The sequence below is a fragment of the Limulus polyphemus genome, unplaced genomic scaffold (assembly GCF_000517525.1).
Source record: "Limulus polyphemus unplaced genomic scaffold, Limulus_polyphemus-2.1.2 Scaffold2384, whole genome shotgun sequence".
NCBI lineage: Eukaryota > Metazoa > Arthropoda > Merostomata > Xiphosura > Limulidae > Limulus > Limulus polyphemus.
This window is the reverse complement of record NW_013667994.1, coordinates 91,080-112,342: the sequence shown is the minus strand read 5'-3', so window position 1 is coordinate 112,342 and position 21,263 is coordinate 91,080. Positions and strand designations below refer to the sequence as shown.

At 30.9% G+C, this 21,263-nt stretch overlaps 1 protein-coding gene across 1 annotated transcript in view; it reads left to right on the top strand.

Annotated features, from left to right (window-relative positions):
• Positions 1-21,263, top strand: part of LOC106466801 (unhealthy ribosome biogenesis protein 2 homolog) — a 71,297-nt gene that overhangs the window by 27,322 nt on the left and 22,712 nt on the right. The window contains exons 7-16 of the mRNA XM_022394884.1: positions 642-756; positions 2,139-2,230; positions 4,097-4,211; positions 5,709-5,990; positions 10,596-10,887; positions 13,869-14,053; positions 17,110-17,337; positions 18,656-18,811; positions 19,439-19,590; positions 20,351-20,494. Of these exons, the coding sequence (XP_022250592.1) occupies positions 642-756; positions 2,139-2,230; positions 4,097-4,211; positions 5,709-5,990; positions 10,596-10,887; positions 13,869-14,053; positions 17,110-17,337; positions 18,656-18,811; positions 19,439-19,590; positions 20,351-20,494 (1,761 nt within the window). The remainder of the gene's footprint in view (positions 1-641; positions 757-2,138; positions 2,231-4,096; positions 4,212-5,708; positions 5,991-10,595; positions 10,888-13,868; positions 14,054-17,109; positions 17,338-18,655; positions 18,812-19,438; positions 19,591-20,350; positions 20,495-21,263) is intronic.

The window sequence follows — 21,263 nt, the reverse complement described above, 5'->3', positions numbered from 1 at the left end:
CAGCTAGTATTCAATAAGTCTTTAAGTTGAAGTATCGACATATGACATCATCTCATCATTTGGGAGATTTTAACAATACTCGTCCTATGAAATTTTTTTGTTGTATGAGACAGTTACAGTAAATTTTTTATTTAATCAACTATCATTAGTTCTCGATTATTTTAGTTAACCTTTTCATAAAAATCTTGGGTAATTTTGTGGTTCACTATCTTGGTGAAAAGAAAGGCTTAAAACTAGGGTTAAATAATAAAAAAGTTATATGATAAAAAGAAAATGGACATTTTCGTTTATTAGGCCTTTTCATAGTAGTACAAAGGTCAATCTGAAATTCTTAAAACTGCATTTGTGATTACAGATATTTTTTCATGTTAAAAAGCTAAGATGTGATTGGTTATGCTTATTTCCTTTTGTTTGATGTATCAACACAATAAAATGAACTGTAATGCTGCTTTTATATGAAAATATATCAGTGGTCATAGAAGAGTACTTCATGTTCTAGGGATACTTATTTTAGAAGAGAAATTTTAATCTTGTTTAGAAATCGTTATTTTTCTTTGAAAAGACTCAAACCTTGGATTTGAATTTTGAAAGCTTTTATTCATCGATTATTCATAATTTATTCAGTTTTAATAACTTGGCAGGGATCATTTAGAAAAATTTGAGAGAATTCTGAATGGTTCTTCCACTGAGAGTGAGAGTAACAACAAATACCCAGAAATCTTGTTTGAAAAAATTGTGGCCTTGTTGAATGGTGAGGTAAGTATTTCTAATTTTTTGTTTGCTATTTTTAACAGATTTGCTCTTTAGATGTGTTTTTGGATAAGAAATATTTAGTTAAATCTATGGCAAGTAATGAAAAAGGTTCTGGACATTTTAGGAACAAAAATTATTTTCAGGAAATCCTTATTGTGGTCACTTTGTCAGGCTGTTTCTAACAGACTTGAGAAATGCATATGTATACAAGTCACTGAAACATTATATATTACTAGCAGAAACACTGCCCTATGAGCAGCTGTTGTTTGAGCTAGTAATTACTAATCATAATATTCATACCTCATTGAAAAAAATTTAGAAAAGTGAACATTTTCTAAAAAGGATTTTGTTTCTGGGAAGTACTGCACTGGAAAAGTGTTCAGCTTGTGCTCTTTAGTCATATGCAATTCATTGCATCAAAATGATTCAATGTACAGAGCTCCAAATTTTCATAAATTTTACTCATATAAACTGTAATGTTTTTATATATTAAAAGTGGTACTGTTTATTTGAAAAAAAATCATTAGATTTTGAAGAACTCCAGTTCCTCAGTACTACGTTTATATATTACATCAATAAAGATATAATCAAACCCTCACGTACAGTCCTAGTGAAAGTTGTTATTGTTGTGAGTGGAATACTTTTATTTAAAATTATGTTCCGTTATAAAGAAATGATTGTTGCACATACCACAGTTATTTTTCTAATTGTCTGAATCTTGAATACCCAAAGTAAGAAATTTTTTATAGATTTTTGTTTGTGGTGCCATTCAATAGATGGCAAAGTTTTGGTTACTTACATAGATACTGATATACATGCCCCCCCAGTGGCTCAACGGTATTTCTGTGGACTTATCACTCTAAAAACCAGGTTTTGATACTCATGGTGGACAGAGCACAGATAACCCATTGTGTAACTTTGTGCTTAATTACAAACAAACTGATATTCACACTACATCCACTTTAGTAAGATCATTTGCCTTTAACTTTTTCTATTCTGATAAGTTAGTTTAAACTAGGTTTTCAGTTTGTTTAGCTGAAATGTGTCATTAAGTTGTGCTTATTGTAGCCTATACAAAATAAATATTTGTTTTAACTGTGTGAAGATTTTCATATTTATATTATTTTTAGGAGTTATATTTAATTTGACATTTTCATTAATTTGAGTTGATGTAGACAAAAATGACTTCTCATTGTATGAAATAATAGCTTAACCTGTAGGACTTTAATCCTTTACTTGCTACTATGTTTTTATTAACTTGATAAAAGTTTTGAAAGTACTTAGTATAAATGATCATGTCAGTGACGTATATTGAGCATTACTAAAATGTAAAAGGTATATCGTTTTCTTTGCTAAATACAGTATTACTTGTAACTCTGTTTCAGTCAACATGTATCACTGTCAATTCTGATGTTTTGAAGCTTTCTACAGTGGAATTCCTACCTGAGATCCTTAAAAGCTTTGCTTTTAAAACAAGGTGCTTCTTCTTGTTTTAATTTTTAGGAGTAAAATTCATAAGAATTTTTATCTTTATGAGACTTTAGAGTTTTGTTTGGAATAAGTTTGAGTGAAATTTGTGATCATGCTTTTTTTTTCCTATCATTATTTTACCCAAACCAAAAATATTCAGAAGGGTTGCTCCTGGTATCTTGGTTAAAATTCATTACCAAATGAATTATTCAAGTGTTCATCATTCCTGACAATGAAATAACATGTAAAAGCAACTAGTTTATATACATTTGGATGATGAATACAATGGACTAATATTTATAAAGAAAACAGTTTCTAATTTGTTACTTATCTGATTTATCTATTCTGAGAATGACTGAATGTTGTGAATTAATCAATTAAAACCACAGCTAATGGAACTTCTTTATGTTTTTAAAAATGTATTCAATATTTGCTTATTAAATAAGATATCTTAACATGGTAGTTGAAAAATTGTTTCATGGTAAATATATTCTGAGGGTTATAGCAATAAGTGTGAAGAATGATCACACACAGAGAAATAAATGTAGTGGTTTAAATCCTACCATATCAGAGAGTGTAATGGTGGTTAAGAGAAAACATGGCTCATATTCTGTGTAAATTAAGTCTTTAGTTTAAAATTATAGCAGATGATTCTGACAGACTGATTTTAAAAGATTAAACTTTGATAAATTAAAAAACAGACTTGTGTTATGAAGTTATTTTGTTAACATTAAGTTATTGAAACAAGTTGTGATGTTCTATCTTAAGTTGCTAACTGAGTGTAAAATGATCAGTTTTGATGCTGAAGCATTATTTACTAATGTTCCAGTAAAATAACAAAACAAAAAGAAAACAATAGAATTTTTCAAACAAAAATTACCTGAATTAAGCTTAACACTTTCAGAAGTGATTAACACTTTCATCTCATTAATCAAAATCTGCATAGAAAACAACATTTCAATATTCAAACAAAAATACAGAATGACAATCTGTCATTTCCAATACTATGTATTTTGAAAGTGAATTATTTCTATTAACAGACATGAACAACATGAAGATTCCATGGTTGTATTACATAGATAATATCTTCTCTGTCTGAACAAATCACAGAAGTTATTATCAACATTGTTTTCAAAAACGTAATCTTCTTCATAACACAATAAAGTTTAAATGGAAAATGAACAACTTGCTTCTTTTTCTGGTACAATACAATACAATATATTTTCTCACATAATAGCTTTCCTTGATTTATGCTGCCTTTTATGTGTGTCAACTAGCCTTGATACTTCCACCTAATTTCATGTGATTACACATAGTATATTGCATTGTAACATGCAACAACCTTCTACCAATAGGAGTGCAACACACCCTCCTAGTGCAGCTCTGTATTGGAGATCACACTTCATCACTTCTCAATTTGGCACTAGTGGAAAAGGTTTCTGCTTACATTTCTGTAGTATGTTATACCTTACAGCAATCTTTCCCATGAGAAAATTAATGTATCTAGGATGAAAGGAAGTTAGCCACTTCTTTCGCCAAAGTTCTCTGTTAAATATACATGTACATATGTGAATTTTTAATATTTTGTTATTGAGAGTTAGAAAATAGGTAACAAATAGTATGCCTGCATACTACAAAGGATTAGTAATATTCAAACACAACTGAGATATATCTGAGAAGCTAGTCATGAAATATCAATTACTCATGCTCAAATATTGTGAAATAAATCTAGAAATAAAAGTAATAACGTAGCTTTTGACAAGTAAGAAACGACAGTATTTTCAGTTTGAAGTAAGATCTAAAAGCTTACTTTTATTGTAACTCTCACATGTATATTCAGTTATTTGTTCTAAAGTTAAATATCTCTTTATAGAAATTTTGATAATTATCCAGTTTTGAAGTTTGCTGTTTTGCTGTGCAACATCATTGGTATTGAAGTCATTTCTCAGTTTTCTTCAGATTATTCTTTATTTCCTGATCAACAAAAGGTAAGATAATGTTTTTATTACATCTACTAAATAATTTATCACACATCTTGAAAATATTTGTTTTGATAATCATTCATGACTATTGATTAGAAATCCTTAGCATTTTTGTAATTATTGATGAGAAAGTAATTATTCAGAAGTTGCTGAATTCAAAATGATCCAGTAACTGCATATTTTAACTAAATAACAGAAAATTAACATTTTCTACTCATTCAGAAGTTAGAAAGTTGCTTTAATTAAAAGAAAAACAGTTAAACTATTATAAATTACTTAATGACTGAGGTTGCCAGTTTTTGACTTTATAAAATCTAAAAAAAAGTATTTTGTTTTACATCCCCCACATGCGAAATTTGACAAGGCTTAGCAAATTATGGCAAGTGGGCAAATGAGTACAAAGTTTGTAAGTGGAAAAAAATCATTGTTTTCTATATTTCTTTATTAATTGTTCTATGTTTTAAGAAAAATAACAATCTTAAGAACTTATTTGTAAATAGTAATAATATATATGCATATGTAATGTGATATAACTGAAATGTGACTGAATTTTACAAAATACTGGTTCATTAGAACAAACTTAAGACAGGTCACATTGTAAAGGACAGTTTTATACCATTGGATATGGTAACACGACTTCATGTGCTCTGCATCACCGAAACTTTTGAAATGTTAGTTAGACATGGCTGAAAAATCAATGAAATAGATGTAGATGTATAATGTTATGAGATTTAAGCTATTGAGACTAAACATTTGTGGTTTCTTGTTATAATTTGTAGCAATTCTAGAATGAAAAAGTGTAATTTATATCTATTTCCTTTTTTTTATGGCAGTTACGAGGTTAGTCGAAATGATCAAACCCATACAGAGATACAATAATGAAAATAACAGATAAATTATAAAGGTTTTTTCTAATAAAAACGTTTGATAATTAACTGGAGGTTATTAGGAGGTTATAAAGATTTTGCGTGTGAAATTTGACAATTTTCCAATGCATAAAAGTATTTTTAATTTTAAAATCAAATTTACTTTGCATGTTAGATAGTCAATATTTGAAGAGAAAAAAATGCTGGAGCAAATCATTACTTAAAAAAAATCTTAGAATTTAATAAAAATATATAATATTTTGTATTCTAAAGCCTTGTAATGTTTTCTGATAATCTGAAAATTTCATGAACATATGCTTCCCATATTAAAAGTTATAGTTTGAAAACTATAACAAGCACAAAATGGTTACAAGGTCGGTCACTGGGATCGAGCTTGTAGTGAGAGAGTTAACTAAAGCAATTATTTGATGTGAGTGCATAGTTATGTGAAATCAAATATCGTTCATATGTAGAAAAAATAATAATGAGTAATGAGCTATGCCCTTTCAAATTAACTACAGTTTTATGTTTAATACAGCTTATCAAAAAATACTTTAAAAATTCAGTCTACATTGTATAGATTGTATGTTTCTTTTAATAACATAATATTATTTCTGTTTGTTTTATTTGTTGTTAGGTAAACCTCTCCATTGATTTAAAGATAAGAGGAATAGCAGAAATCCTCAGGAGTTGTACAGAGGTCAAGATAGATACTAGCTATATACAGCAGTCTAGTAAAGAAAAACGAGGATTCTTTAAGTGGTGTCAGAACGTTTTGGAATGGTTATTGAACAATACTAGACTAAATAAATGCCCTGCATTATTTCAGAGTCTTGATGCATTGTTAAAACTGAGTCCATTGATTATTGAACCATCAATTGTCAAAGTATTTCAAACGTTGTGGCTACAGTGTGGTCAGGTATGATTTACATTAGAATATTAGTGATAAAGTATAATAAAATATATGTAATTTAAATTTTTCTTTCCAAAAATCATATATTTTCATATTAACACTTTCACTGCTAACCTATTTTTCAAAGGTTAGCCCCATCTGGCTAACCAATTTGTGAGAAAAGATATGATTTCAAGCTGCCCACCTTATCGCTTGAGATAATAATGCCTTCAGTGTTTCACAATAATGAATATATATGTACATATATAGGAATGCCTTACCTGATCAGAAATGAGTATAAACACGGTATCTTTTGCAGCATTCCCCTTGTTGGAGTGGGACTTCAAATCTCTTACAATAAAATCTCTTTTCTGAGCATTTACCATTTTTTTTGCAAACTCTGCATGACTGAGTTGGGTATTTCTTTTTATTTATTGGTTGGTGGCATGGCCACCAGTTCATGTTCTTTGAGTCTATCAATTAGACACGTGGCAGGTTAAATCTTCAGTAATCGAGGACATGCCACAACTTGGGGGTGCTTCTTCTTCACTATCAGAGGAAGATGGGGAGAGGCAGCTTCTGCCTGTCCAAATTTTGCCAGAATGCCAACAATTACCTCCATTCTGGAATTCAGCAATGAGAGTTTTTCTTGGGATTATCCTGATTGTACAAGATGTATGAGTTGACTCATACATATGAGTGCAAAGTTCAAACATATACCGAACAGATTTCTTTGTATGAGTTGATGTATGAGTTGACTATGGCAAGTTCAGACATATACAGAACAGATTTCTTTGTCCACATGACTGTTTTCCATGTATAAGGATAGTAGTTTACTATTTGATCAAGTTTGTCTATGCCGGACACGTGTCTGTCATGATCAAGCACACAAGCTGGTTTTTGGATAGGTTGATTGTCCTTGTCTTTCTTGCCAAAGTCCTCCATCCTGAAATCATGAAATGTGGCAATAATTTTTACTGGCCATTTGTCTTTTCACTCTAACACTAACATGTCACCATCTCGATTAAAAAACACCTGACTCTTCTGAAGTTTGTCGGCTTCATATCGCATATCATGAGGAGCACCTTGGTTCAGTCTCAAAGTTCCACACACATATGGATCTTTTGTTCATCTGCTAGCAAAACTTTGGATAGGGCCACACTGTTATAATTGTCTGTGTATACGTTGTAACCAAACCCATACAGGTATTTCAGGAGACCACCACAGATTTGCTGCAGCATTTTGTCAACACCAGAGTAGAGGTCATAGTTGCAAACATATCCACTAGTAGGCTCTGAAATAATCTTCCCTTTCATCCTGTATTTGAAACGTTTTTGGAGATTGTAAACACGAAATATTGCATGACCTCACCAGTTGAGCATTCCTTCATCTAGGGACAGTTTTTCCTTTGGGGTATATACGGTTTTTAACTTGTTTACAATGTAATCATAAATCGGCCAAATTTTATAGAGTAAATATTGAAAATTGACAACTTCTGGAACGTGCATTGTTATCATTGAAATGGAGAAACTTCAATATCAGTAGAAATTTATACCATAGTCTGAGGGTAAAAAGGGTTAACTATTTTTTATCACTACTCTAGTATATCTGAATCTTGGGCTTTTTTACAATTCCAGTGTTGAAGAAAAGAGCCAAAGACAGCCAAATTTTGTAAGAAATCAAATCCTTCCATCATCTAGCACGGGAATATCTTTTCAAATCATGATGTTCCTGGGAAAATTGTGCAACATAAAGATTTGTCTCTGTGAAAACAGTGTCTATTAGTTCATCAGTAATAAACACTTTGAACCATTGAAGGCAGCTCTCTGTATTATCTGGCTGTATGTTTACACCTGGAGTACCAGTGAAATGATCTACATGTGGAGGTCTGTCTACATTAGTCCAGTCCTTCATCTGATTGTCATTTCTCCTGCAATGATTTCCATGGGAATGACCTTACCCATGGCCAGGTGCTTCTGCGGTACCAGCTTTAGCACCATTATTTCTGCCATTATTAGGGCTACATGGACCGGCATGGGCATTTGTGCCATGTATGTCCACATCACTTGATTCATTGCTATTATTTGAGTCACTTTCATTTTAATTATCTGTACTATATTCCTCAGAATCCTCTACATCTTCTGCATCTGAATTATCACTAAATCAATCAGGTTCAGAATCCTCATCAGCGAATATTTCTTACAAAATGTCTTCAGCAGAATGAAGCGGAGCTCGTTTCATGGATGCTGCTATCTTGGAAATCTCAGAAGCAATCCGAAAATTCAAGTCATATTTTTGGTTTTGTAGTACATACAAGGTACAAAACTACCATGATGAACGAAATAAAATGGAGACTGACTAATGTATTTTCCAAAACACCTGTTATAAATTTGTATTTCTGTTGATAGATGGTGTAGCATTTACAGTACTTTAGCATGGGTAAAAAAATTAAGATTTTCATAGTTAACCACTGGGATCATAAATGGAAATATGTAAGTCCTTGTAGATAGCAATGGAAGTGTTAATAAGATTATACGAGAGTCAATTTCATCATTATGAGACAGTTTAAACCATGAACTTATCATATATTTAGTCTAACACATAAACTCTAAACTTAATTTTTTAAATTGTGTTTCAGAATAGACATTTATTGATATTTGATTGTATAAAATAAAAAGTCCTTTTTAATCAACTATATATATTTTTTGAAAATTAAATTTTACTATAAATAAATTTTACCTCTGCTGACTGTCCATATTGTTTCTAAATTTTACTCAATCGTTATTAAAATGGCTTGTATTTTTATGAACGATTTTTAAGATTATGGGTCAACTTCTGTTATTTCTGCCAGCTTTTTGTGACTGTTATTTTTTTGAGTAACATAGCATTAATGTCATGCTGTTATTTATGAAATTAATGTATTCACATTCTTAAGAAATTAGATTTAATATATCTTTAGTAAAGTACAAAGAACTTTTGGGACACAGCTAGAGATTAATGAAAGTATATCATGCAAGCAAATGTGTAAGCCATTTTTAAGTCAAAACACTATTGTTTTCACAAAATAACTAAGTATTCTTAACAGTGGTAATTAAAAATTGTGCACCTTTAATGTGTTCTTAGTCTATTGTCATGTGAATGGGATGTGAGGTGGGAATAAGATTAGATTATCTCATCAGGCCATCAACAAGAAATTCACCCAACTCTTAGGAACATTTACAATGAGAGATTAAAATAAAGAGAGTGAAACCATATAACATACATAAGACAGGATATGCATTAAAATATAAATAAATTCAATATCCTTTAATCCATAATGTATTATATCATAATACTTTGAGGAATTTACCTTTCTTAGATATTTGTGCCTTAGTATGTTCATTTAAATTAATAACATCAGAAATTAATTTTTTCAATACTTTCTATTTCTTTATTTTTATATATGATCAAACACTTACTGTGCACGAAGATTATGAGAGTTTTGTGTCATCATTCTGTATGATGAAGAAAGTTGAGTTTCTGATATTTTTCCTGATTTCTTACTCAACTTCTTACTGCTTCATTCTGCTGCTGATGTCTTGCTGAACTGACTTACTCACATGAGTTTATATAGCATCTAGGTTACCATAACATTCATTATGACCCACTTGAAACCATTCATTATGCATGCATACTGACCCACTTGATACTATTCATCATGCATGCATACTGACCCACTTGATACCATACATTATGCATGCATACTGACCCACTTGAAACCATACTGAAATGCACATCTTGTAAGCTCTTGGTTTACTTAGTTTAATTGTGTCAGCAGAAAGTAACTTCTGATTTTAATCAGCTTTCTACAGTGTTCAGTATTTATATCAATAGACTTCCATACTTAAAGCAATTAATAAAATACTCATACTTGTCACCATAATTTCCTGCTTGTTATGGCTGTTTTTCTGTAATTTGTAGCCATGACCAATTAGAGACACTTGGTAGAGGCAATCATACCTTTGTGACTTTGTGCTGGTGACATCATCATGTCCTTTGATAGCTGGATTCTTTGGAAATTCTGTCACATTTTAATTAACAACATAGTCACACGTGGACAAAATGTTGAATTTCCATTTGGGTGAATAATAACTACCCTATTCATAGGTGTAGGAGATTGGGTTAACTTTATTTGACCTAGACATTAAATGACACAAATTTGCTCTTTTATACAACCCCCTTTATAAACATATCTAACTTACTGTTTTTATTATATATTTATTCCTTTTTCAGTTTTAATGTTTCTTTGTTAATTAAAATTTTTTCAGTGTAATACTCCACTTGTCTCACTATGCAGGCCATATTATTTTTATAAATAACCTGGCAAGTGTCAGGTCATATCAATATTTAGAAACTAGGTCTCCAACAGAAAGGTTCTAGATAAAAATCCTCATTTAACAGTGTGAGTACATGTGATCCGTTGAACTTGTAAAAACAAAACCAGGTTAAAAAAATAATTAAAAATGAAACTTCTTACATTAATAAAGAAATATTTTAAATTGGTTGAAGAAATTGTGTCTATGAGGGATCATTTTTCACTTCATTGCCTATAAAACTTAATATATTGAAATTTTATATCATCTTTGTGTTTAGCTTGATGAAGAAACTAGGACCCACCAGACAGATTTTCTCTGCCATCTCTTATCAACCTACTCTCGTCTGAGACAAATTCCAAAATTTCTTTCAAAACTGTTTCATGCTGTAAAGACAATAACTGAAGAGAAGACAGCCAGCCAAATAAGTCCACTTTCCTCTTGTCTGCCAGCAGCTTTTATGATAAAGTTTACGGAATCAGTGTTAATGCTTCCTTTTGGACAGACTTTGAATGCTTGGAATGTGTTTTTGGACACTATTACTGTGTTGCTGAATAAATATAAGACAGGGAGTGAGTATATCAGTTTAATTGTTTTACAATAAAATGGTTTGATCATTTTCACAACTTGTATTACTAAATTATGAATTAATCTGTTGAACTTCAAAATAACCATTGTATGTTTGTCATATGGATATGAAGACACAAATAATTAAACATACTTCTCTCAGTTTTAAAACAGAATGCTAAAGATTGATTGTATATGTGTGTGTGAATGTTTAAATTACGTGTAGGTGCTTTAATGGTTATTTTGACTTGTCATGTGTAGTGTACATGTACATCAAGCATAACTGTTATCATAATTGAGTTGCTTAGAGATAGCATACAAGTAAATCCAAAACTTTATAGATTAATAACCATAGTTTACACTGGATACAGTCTTAGTAATATCTGTTTAATAGATAGCATATTTCAGGAGTAGCTTCAGTAATTCTTCTAACATTTAAACGAATTTTTATTTGTAAGATAACTTTTTACAAGCCTTTTATGTGCCACCTTGTAAAAAGGTTTTTGAAAGTTCAGATACACCAGATCCACACTTATACTTTCATCCACATAAGTAGTGACCTCCTCTTCAAAGAATGTCAAAAGAATTAATAAAGAAAGATTTATCCCTAGTGAAACCATACTGACTATCCAACAAAAATTTTAAACTTTGTTAAATGACTTTACAAAACATCCTTTATCAGCCTTTCACAAGCTTTTTCCTCCATTGATGTAACAATAATACGCTCATAATTACTGGGACAATTTTCATCACCTCCCCTGAAAAGAGTAGTAATATTAGCCAACTTCAAATATTCTGGTATCAGCCCAGTATTCAAGGACTTAGAAAAAATAGTATCAAGTGACTCACATATCCAATCCTTAATATCCTTAAAAACCCTTTGGCAAATATTATCTGGCCCAGGAGTCTTATCATTCTTTACACTTCCCAATTTTTTCTTAACAAATTCAAAATTAATCATGTTCAGTCTTTTTTCCATATAATAACAGCTGTTCAGGATGAGGAATATTGTTTATATCTTCATTAGTAAAAATTCAAGAAAAATTAGAATTTAAAAATCCAGCCATCTCATAATCATCATATATATCAGTAGTCCTATATCATATAGGATATCATATATCCTATATCATCCTTCAAAGGCTCTACTCCTATCCTAACATTTTTCTTACCCTTTGTTTATTTAAAGAAATCTTTACTATTAATCTTTACATTTTCAGCCAATCTTTTTCATGTAGTTTTTTGGATTTCGTAATTTCTTGTTTGACCAACTCTCTTAATCTTCTCTAATTTACAAAATCTCCCATCATTGCAGTCAATTCAAACTTCGTATATTTGTAATTCTTTTCTGTAATTTGTTTTCATACCCTTTGTGAGCCACCCTGGTTTTTTACCCATCTTTAATATTTAAATATTTACTTTAAAAATTTTCCACATTTGATCAGTATCTCCAGCTAATTCAGTTGCCCAATTCACAGCATATAATTCTTGTCTTATCAATTCAAAATTAGTTTTCGAACTGTGGAATAAAAATATCATTATTTCTTATCTCCATATACAGCAAAACATCAAATATAATTGACCAATGATCACTTGCACTTAGATGATCCTCATTCTCCACCATATCAACCATTTCCATATTAGAATTTAACAATAAATTGAAAATCTCATTGCTCCTAGTATGTTCCCTAATCACTTGGTGAAGAAAACCCTCCTGAACAGTTTCTAAAAACCTGTCTCCTTCATGATTTGACTCTAAAATTTCCCAGTCTGTATGCCTGAGGGCCTGTTATGGCCAGGTGGTTAGGGTGCTCGACTCGCAATCTGAGGGTCATGGGTTTGATTCCCCATCCTACTAAACATGCTCACCTTTTCAGCTGTGATGACATTATAATGGGACAGTGCATCCCTCTATTCATTGGTAAAAGAGTAACCCAAGAGTTAACGGTAGGTGTTAATGACTAGTTGCCTTCCCTCTTTCACTACTAAATTAGGGATGGCTAGCACAGATAGCCCTCTTGTAGCTTTGTGTAAAATTCAAAATAAACCAAACTATATGCCTGAAATTTGAATCTCTCATAATTATAATGTCATTAACAGCTGAATTCTTTACCTTACTGTAGTGTTTCTCATGAATTTCATCAGTTTCATCTGGTGGTCTGTAACAAATTTCAACTAAAGTTTTCTCCCCTTATAACCACTAATAGAAACTTGAGATCAAACCCATTGATATTAGCTGTGATATCCTCAACTTGAACAGCATATAACTCACATTTTACATATAAAGCCATTTCTCACACTCTTTTTAGTACTCTCTACCTGTTAAACAACCTATAAACCTGTATTTCAAAAAATTCCTGTCATCAAAATTGTCTATGTTTAGCCAGGTTTTTGTTATTCCCATTACATCAAAGTTGTAACAAGTGCTCTAAGGTCATCCTTTTAATTTCTTATTCTTCTAGCACTACAATAATAACAGTTTAGCCTACCGTTAAAACTGCTTTTGCACTTTGTTCCCACACTATACTTTTCTCTACATTATTTAAAAGTAAACCATCCATTCCACAAAGCTCCTGTTGAACTGATCTCACAAATCCTTCTAGCCAATATACTTGTTCTTACATATTAATATATTGCTAGCATTTAGCTCTTGTGTCCTACTTATAGTTTTATCCTCACAGTTAGATCTTGGCAGTATCACTGTCAGAACTAAGTTATTATGGCCCTTTTCTTTGAATGCCTTGTACTTGACAGTTCAACTGACCTACCATTCTGTACATCATTAGTCCCTATGTGTGCCACAAATACTGAATCACTGTTAGCATCATTTTATTATATTACAACTACAATCAAAAATTGAACCGTTTGTTGGTTCATTCTTTTAATAACTAGCAAATATTTTTGATACTCTACTCAATTGAAAAGAACATATGACAAAGTAAAATCTTTAACTGATATTTAGAATATTTTTTTTTCATTATATTTTCAGAGGAAAAACCAGAGGTGTGTGAATGTTTAAAAATTGTGACAACAATTTTTCACAGTTTTCTTCTTCATGCACGTCTTACTGATGAAATTCTTCCACCTGTAGCTCTGCCAGAAGTAGAGAAGTTAATGGAAGTTCTCCAACAGTGTGTTATTGACCTGTTTAACGTGTATAAAGATCATAATACGGTATGTTTGAGCATAAAGTTGAATATGATATTTAGAAACTTGTCAGAATTTTTGATATTCTTCCTAGCCAGAGTTTATTGTCCTCAGCAAAAATTACTAATTTAATATTTATGCCCCTCTCATCATCATTAATGTAAATAAATTAAAAGCAAAAGCCTAAGCACAGAAACCTGATGCACACCATTAGTAACAAACGTCTAGTTCGACTGGTCCCCATTAATAACAAACTTTCTCAAATTCTACCATTCTATAATCCAAATTACTATTCTTTCCCCAACCCCTACAAAATTGTCACAATGAATATCAAAATGTCACCTTTATGGTTAGTTCTCTATTTGGTATAGAAAAACCATCTTCAATTACTCCAAAAAACCTATCTCTCTGCCTATCTGACCCAATTAATGTTTCTAAAATTATGGTTTGTCATCAAAGTTCTTTTTAATAACAACCCTGATATCATTATACAATTTCTCATTGTTATCATCTATTTGATCAAATGGTTCTATAACACATACCAACTACATGTTAAATCCAAGTTCTCTAAACTTTTCCTCTCTAGCACATTCATTTTAGAATTTTGGTATATCATTCAATATAACTTTGGTTTCAAGACACTCCAACAAGGCTATTATGACACCAAACATTTCATAGCAATTTGTATATACATAAATAATTTAATACTGTTTTGTTGAGGATTAGAGTGGAGTAATTAGTAGAATTTCCAGCTCGTATATTGTGTTTTACAGAAGCAAAATAAGGACGTTAAATTTTAGAAAAATTATTTATGATGTACCTCTTCAAGTTTCCTCCAAAATACAATCATAACTTGAAAAGTTGAGGTTTTACATTTTCTTTTTATGTAAGCTTTATTAATATTTGTTTTGGATGAAGTAACTAAAAAAGAATGCTAGCCTTTTGTTTTGATTTTTACCCCCTGTTGTAATATTATTGAATTGGTGTAAAATCATTAAATTTCCCATCTGAACAGATATAACGTGTCAGTGGATGAAACTAAGCAGCAAATCTGTAGTTTTTGCATTCAATTGAGGCTTATTTTTACCCCAAATTGTTTGAAAACAGTAAATTTTTGAAGTTGGTGATGTCAAAAAACTGAAAAGTTAAACTATACACGTTTTAATGGTTGAAGACGGCTTGAATGGGTTATGAAGAAAAACTTTAATATAAGTCAATTATTTTCAGAAGATGGCTAAAAAACAACACAGATTAATATCAAATGAGTAAACTAAAAAAACAATTTATAATTTTTCAAATTAAGTTTTGATATACCCATAATGGGCAGAGCACAGATAGCTCATTGTATTTCTTTGCGTTTAACAACAAACAAGCATAATGGCAAGATTTCAATTACTTGGATAGTTGGAATAATTGAAAATAGTAATAATTACAAACCATGATTTTGATTAGTTGATTATTTTCATGAGTCATGACAATATTCACTTAAGATAAACAAACTTGAAGTATTTGAAACTAATAATGAAAAATCATAATGGCATTATTGCAATTACTGGTTAGTAGAAATAATTGAAAACAGTAATTAAGTGGAAATATGAATTTTATTTCGTTTGATTATTTTTATGAAATTAATAGATTTGATCATAATTTTGATTGTTGGCTAGTTGAAATAATGGGAAACACTAGTTGCTTATTTTCATGACATTAATCAGTTTATAGTAATTTAGATCAGTTGATTATTTTACATTACAATAATCAAAGTAATCGATGTTCATGTGTAATTTATTATATCGAGTTAATTGCTTAGCTGTATTGACGATGGTAAGGTACTAGAAAGACTTGAATCTGTTGAACAAAAACTTGACAAATGACCTTTATTATAGAAGTGCAAAATCATGCATTTGGGTTGCCATGATTTGCATCTCACATTTGTTGTAGATGGAAACCCACTTGACAGGGTGACTGAAAAAAGAAGTGAGAGAGCATAGTGAGAGAGAAGTCACTCAGGCCATTGAAGCAAAGCTCTGTTGCTAGTAGTAAAGATAGTATATTTTTAGGGTTAAGATAGTATATTTTTAGGGTGTATTCTAGACATTTCAAGTCAAAAGAAGTAATTATCTCTATTGGACTCACTTGAAGCATTGTGTAAAGTTTGGTCCTTTATTTAAGAAAGTACTTTGACTTATTGGAAAGAGTTCAGTGGAAGGCTACTATTATGATTCTGTGATTAATATTATGGATTAAATTTGTTCTTAACTTTTTTTCTGATGAGAGGTTTAGAAGATTATCCAGAGAATCAATGGAATAAAGGGCTTTACTTTCTTTATACTTTATCCTGAAGATAATAGGATGAAAAGATGCAACTTAAGATTTGGAAAAGGTAGGCTAGACTACAGTTAAGACAGTTTTATTCTTCTAACTGAGTGATTAGGTTATGGAATGAGTTGCCATCAACAGTAATGGAGGCCAGCATAGTGCAGGAGTTTCAAAGAGGAATTGATAAATTCCTAAAAAATGAATTGCGGGTTTAAAATTTTTTCTCTTACTTCAGGGATGGGCATGGAAGGACTTGTCTTGAAGGCTCAAATGGTTCCTTATGGCCCATATGTTAAATTGGTTTTTAAAAAGATTCTAGGAAACTCGTAAAATATTTTCACAACTATATCTTTTAAGATTTTTGTTTTGAAAGAATGCAAGCACAGTTTTCCTTTTTTTTTGGGAGTGCAGATAGCTCAGTAGCTTTGCACCAGTAAGCCTCAAACAACCAACCATCCTTTTTTGGTACAACAGGTTTGTCATTTTCCTGCCATTGTGTAAGTTTCTTACAGATGATGTTGCAGCTGTACTCAGAGGGAAAGAAGATTTATAAAAACAATCTCTATTTCATCCTTGTAACACTTGCACCTTCACAGCAAAAGTCATAAAACAGCTGAATGCTAAAATGCAAGTAAAATAGTGTTTTTATCGGTTACATATAAAATTTTACTTCAGTGGTTTCTTTTAGTTTTCCTAGAATTTTCTAGTCTCTTTATTTTATGTTTAATGTTGCCACGTGTCTAGAGATTTATTTTGCATTTCATCAGGTTCCAGGCCTTGGCTGGTCATTTTTGATTTTATGTTACACCTGGGGAGAGGCTCATCTACTTTTAAAAACCTATCGGTCAGCTTACAAAATGGATTGGTCAGCTCAACCAGTCACAGAGCCACTTAGGACAGGGGATTGCTCACTTCTACACCATTACTTTCCAGCAGAAGAGTTTGAAAACTTGTTGGACATCCAGAGTGATGAATTAACTTTTCACTATTTTAAGGTAGAAAAAATTTATATATATCTACTCTTGTTTAAAACTAAGCTTTAGTTATTTGTTTCAAGCTAAATCATTCCTCTTGAAAACAGACTCATTTCTTCATATTTTAAACGTGTAAGTGTATAAAACTTAGAAATACTGAATTTCAGTCCTGTGTGTTTGTGTTATTATTGTATTAGGTAATTTCCCAAATTTTTTATTTATTTTGTTATAATTTATATGATATTTACAAAATTAATTGTACCTTCTGAAAAGTTTTAATAGATTATTCAATGTTTGGAGCTTGCTTTGAAAAGACATTTTGATCTGTGCTTCTATATAGACCCCAGATAAAAACATCATCTTCAAGCAGATGAAAGAAATATCTGCAAAAGTGTTTCAGATGAATTACAACTTCAACCTTTTTTTAAAAATTACATCTAAAAGTTTCATTATCACACTAATATTAACTCTTTGTCTCTGAGCAGCCGATATATCGGCACGTTCGTTTTCCTACTTGGACAAGCTGCCGATATATTGGCTTGTAGGTCTTGTTCCATTTCATAATCAATTCTGCATTTTGTATGTCTTATATATTCCATATAAAACTAGAACTACTTCTGTTAATGAAATATCTTCAATCTGAGTGCCAATTTGATGGAAGAATGACATGTTTTCAATGATTTACGCATTTTTTAAACCCCTATTTTGAAACAAAGAAAATAACCACGCCCACTATTTCTGGTAGACCTCATCGCTTAACTTCTGAGCAAGCTAGGAAGTTATTTGAGAAACTTCTGAGCCAAGAAAATTACTTTATTCCCAGTGATCTTGATTATGGTGATATTAAAAGTGAGAAATCTGACTTGGATAGATCTAGTGAAAGTGAGGGAGAGGAGAGTCCTGTGGCAGGCTCTTCAGTTGTGAGTATGTGTAAAGGCACGGGAAAGACCAGTGGTGCAAATGTGAGGAAAAGAAAAGCAAGGTCTGGACCTAGACCTAACAAGAGGAAGAGGACATTTGTAGGAGCAGGAGGAGATTGTGAGTATGGTGAAGATGAAGTAACATGGGGTGTAGTCAAAGAAGGAGACACTGATGTGAGCTTTTCATTCCGTGAACCACAATGAAATGCGAAGCTGGATTTGGATGAAAGCCATTCACTGCTACATTTCCTCAAAGCTTTTCTTGATGAAGAAATTGTGGCCACTTTTTTGTGGCCATTTATACTCCATCCAAAGCCTGTATTTGCTCTGGAGATAAAGAGTTAAGCAGTTTAATTTTTATTTGTGGATAAAAAAAATATTTCCATTACAAAATTTACTTACTTAATAAAATTTTTCAGGTACTTTTGTATACTCAAAAAGTTAGAGCTATACTGATACTTTTGGACTGTATACCAGCTGTGGTTAGAAAAACCCTTAGGTCTGTTGCTGCTTATTTAGTTAAAATTGCAATTCAGTTGATTGATATAGACAGCTGTGTATCTTGGAATGGACAGGTAAATATTCACCATTTTTGTTACATATTTGGGTAACTAGCATGCAAATGATATTAACAATATTTTAAGTACACTGAAATATAATTTCTCAAAGATTAACTAATTATTCTAATATGTTTTCAAAACTTTTGAAAGTCTCTGTGTTTCATTGAAAATACATAGTAGTCCTAACAATTTTTAACAGTAGTTTCACTTGGTAATTAAATAACTTTGGAACATGAACATATTTCTAGAAATATCTTTTGAAATAATTATGAATAATTTCCTCTCTAACAACTATAATATTGGATTCAACTAACTAAGGATTACTGTAAGTTGTTATAGTAAAATAATCAAGTGAAAAAATGTTTTGCATTAATAAAATTCTAATTGTATTAAAATTCAAATTTATCAAAATATTAATTGTTCTATATGCATGAAGTTTAGTAAAAGTTATACATCATAAGTGAGCACTTTAAGAATATGAGAAGATGAACCTTTTTAAACTGTAGTTTTTATTATATAAAAGAAGTTGATTTTTTGTGTCAAGGTGTAATGCTTAAAAATTACTACATGATTATGACTGCAACAAGTTATGAGTTAAAAATAATTTTAATATTTTAGAATTTCAATTAATTTATTGCTTAGATATCAAACATAACAGTGGAAAACTTTCAAGTGCCTTTGTGGCACCACCTGCTCGAGCATCTACCTGTTATTTTGCCATATCTTGGACCAAAGAAGATAGCAAATTTATCAGACTTGATGGTGAATATTCTTATAGAATCAACTGAACAAAGGTATTTTGTTTTTCTGTAACAGCATACAAAAATAGGGGGGAAATGATACCAGTGATAACATACCATTGCTCATGTTTTTAACATTCTAATAATAAAGTAGAAGAACATAGCAATATATGTGCTAATTAAATTATAATTGTAACTTACTGTTTCAGAATTTTGTTGGACGAATGTTTTTTACCAACAAGACACAGAATTCATTTGTGAAAATCCTTATAAAATTTATGTATTTATGCTTTTATGCTATCTTGATGTTGCTAGTATTTTTAAAGGACTTTTCTTGCTGTTTTCATTGGTTTTTGAAACATACTTTAAACCTCATGCTGAATTCTTTAAGGTGAAAAATTGACTAAACAGACCTTCTGTTGCTCATAATCTGCCATCACTTTTATCTAACTGTATTGAATGTGAGATTGTATTTCTACATGTTACAGGTGCATCCAAAATCCAACTAGGTAAACAGTTTCTGAGATTTTTTTTAGTCTTAGCATGAAGATACAGCGTTTGCCTGAAAACCATCAGTATTATTTTCATGTAGATAATTATATGTAAACAAAAATATTTTTGTGTTTAGTTATTATGATAAAAAATGTTAAAAAGCTAGACCAAGCTGTTTTCTTGTTGGTGAGTTTCTAAGCCATGATTTGAAATCATAGTTTATTGAAGTAATTGGTGTGTTGTTATTTTTTCCTCTATTGTATTTATTGTAAAGAAATTTTTGACAAACTGATCCAACAGCTTTTTTTTTTACCATATCTAGTTTACCATCTGGCGAATTAACTTTGTATATTGTAACCAAACATTTTATAATGACATCCATCTTCCAAGAATTGAGAAGCCTTCAAACAGCATTTGTGGGATCTTTGTGGAAATATGCTGAAAAGCTCTTCCAGGGCTCTAAAAGGTAGGAAGGAAGAAAGCGTATATATTGATCACATTTGACTCTAGTTTAGATACAAGAAGCTGTTTATGATATGTAAAAACCACATGTACTGTTAATCACATCTAAAAACCACATCTAGTGTTAACCTTTTAAATAAAATATATAACTGAGGTGTCTTAAATGTTATGAGTAAAAATGCCAGTAATATTCAAACAAAAAATAATCATAAGGTTATATTAAGTAAAGCCCCATGAAAAAATTAAAGGATAAAGACAAAAAGAAAGAAAGAATTGGTTATATTTTTTTATTCCAAAATGGTACTACTTCTTCTCACCCAAAGCTATCTTGATCCTGGTTTGCCCTTTAAGCATTACTAAAAGTATTTTCTCTAACAGCACACCAGTCTTTTATGCCCCTTCATTTTTGTGCTATTTCAGAACATGTATTGATCATGTGACTACCCTCCACCAATCATACTGTGCCATCTATACTAGCACAATCTTCACTTTCTCGATTGGCATTCTAATATATATAAATGGGTTTTAAGTCGTTCTCCATGTGACTACAAAATTTTGATTGTACTTGATCACAAATTTATATCAGTTTCAACTTTAGGTTTCGACTTCATGTGTTTGATTTTCATTGTTCCTACTCGTTTGTTTCAGACATATATTTCTGTTTTCCGAATTCTTATTTGTTCATATGAATTCGAGATTTAATATGGCAGATGATGAAATTCTTGCTTTAGTAGACAATGGTTCTGATATATATATATATATATAAACTACCT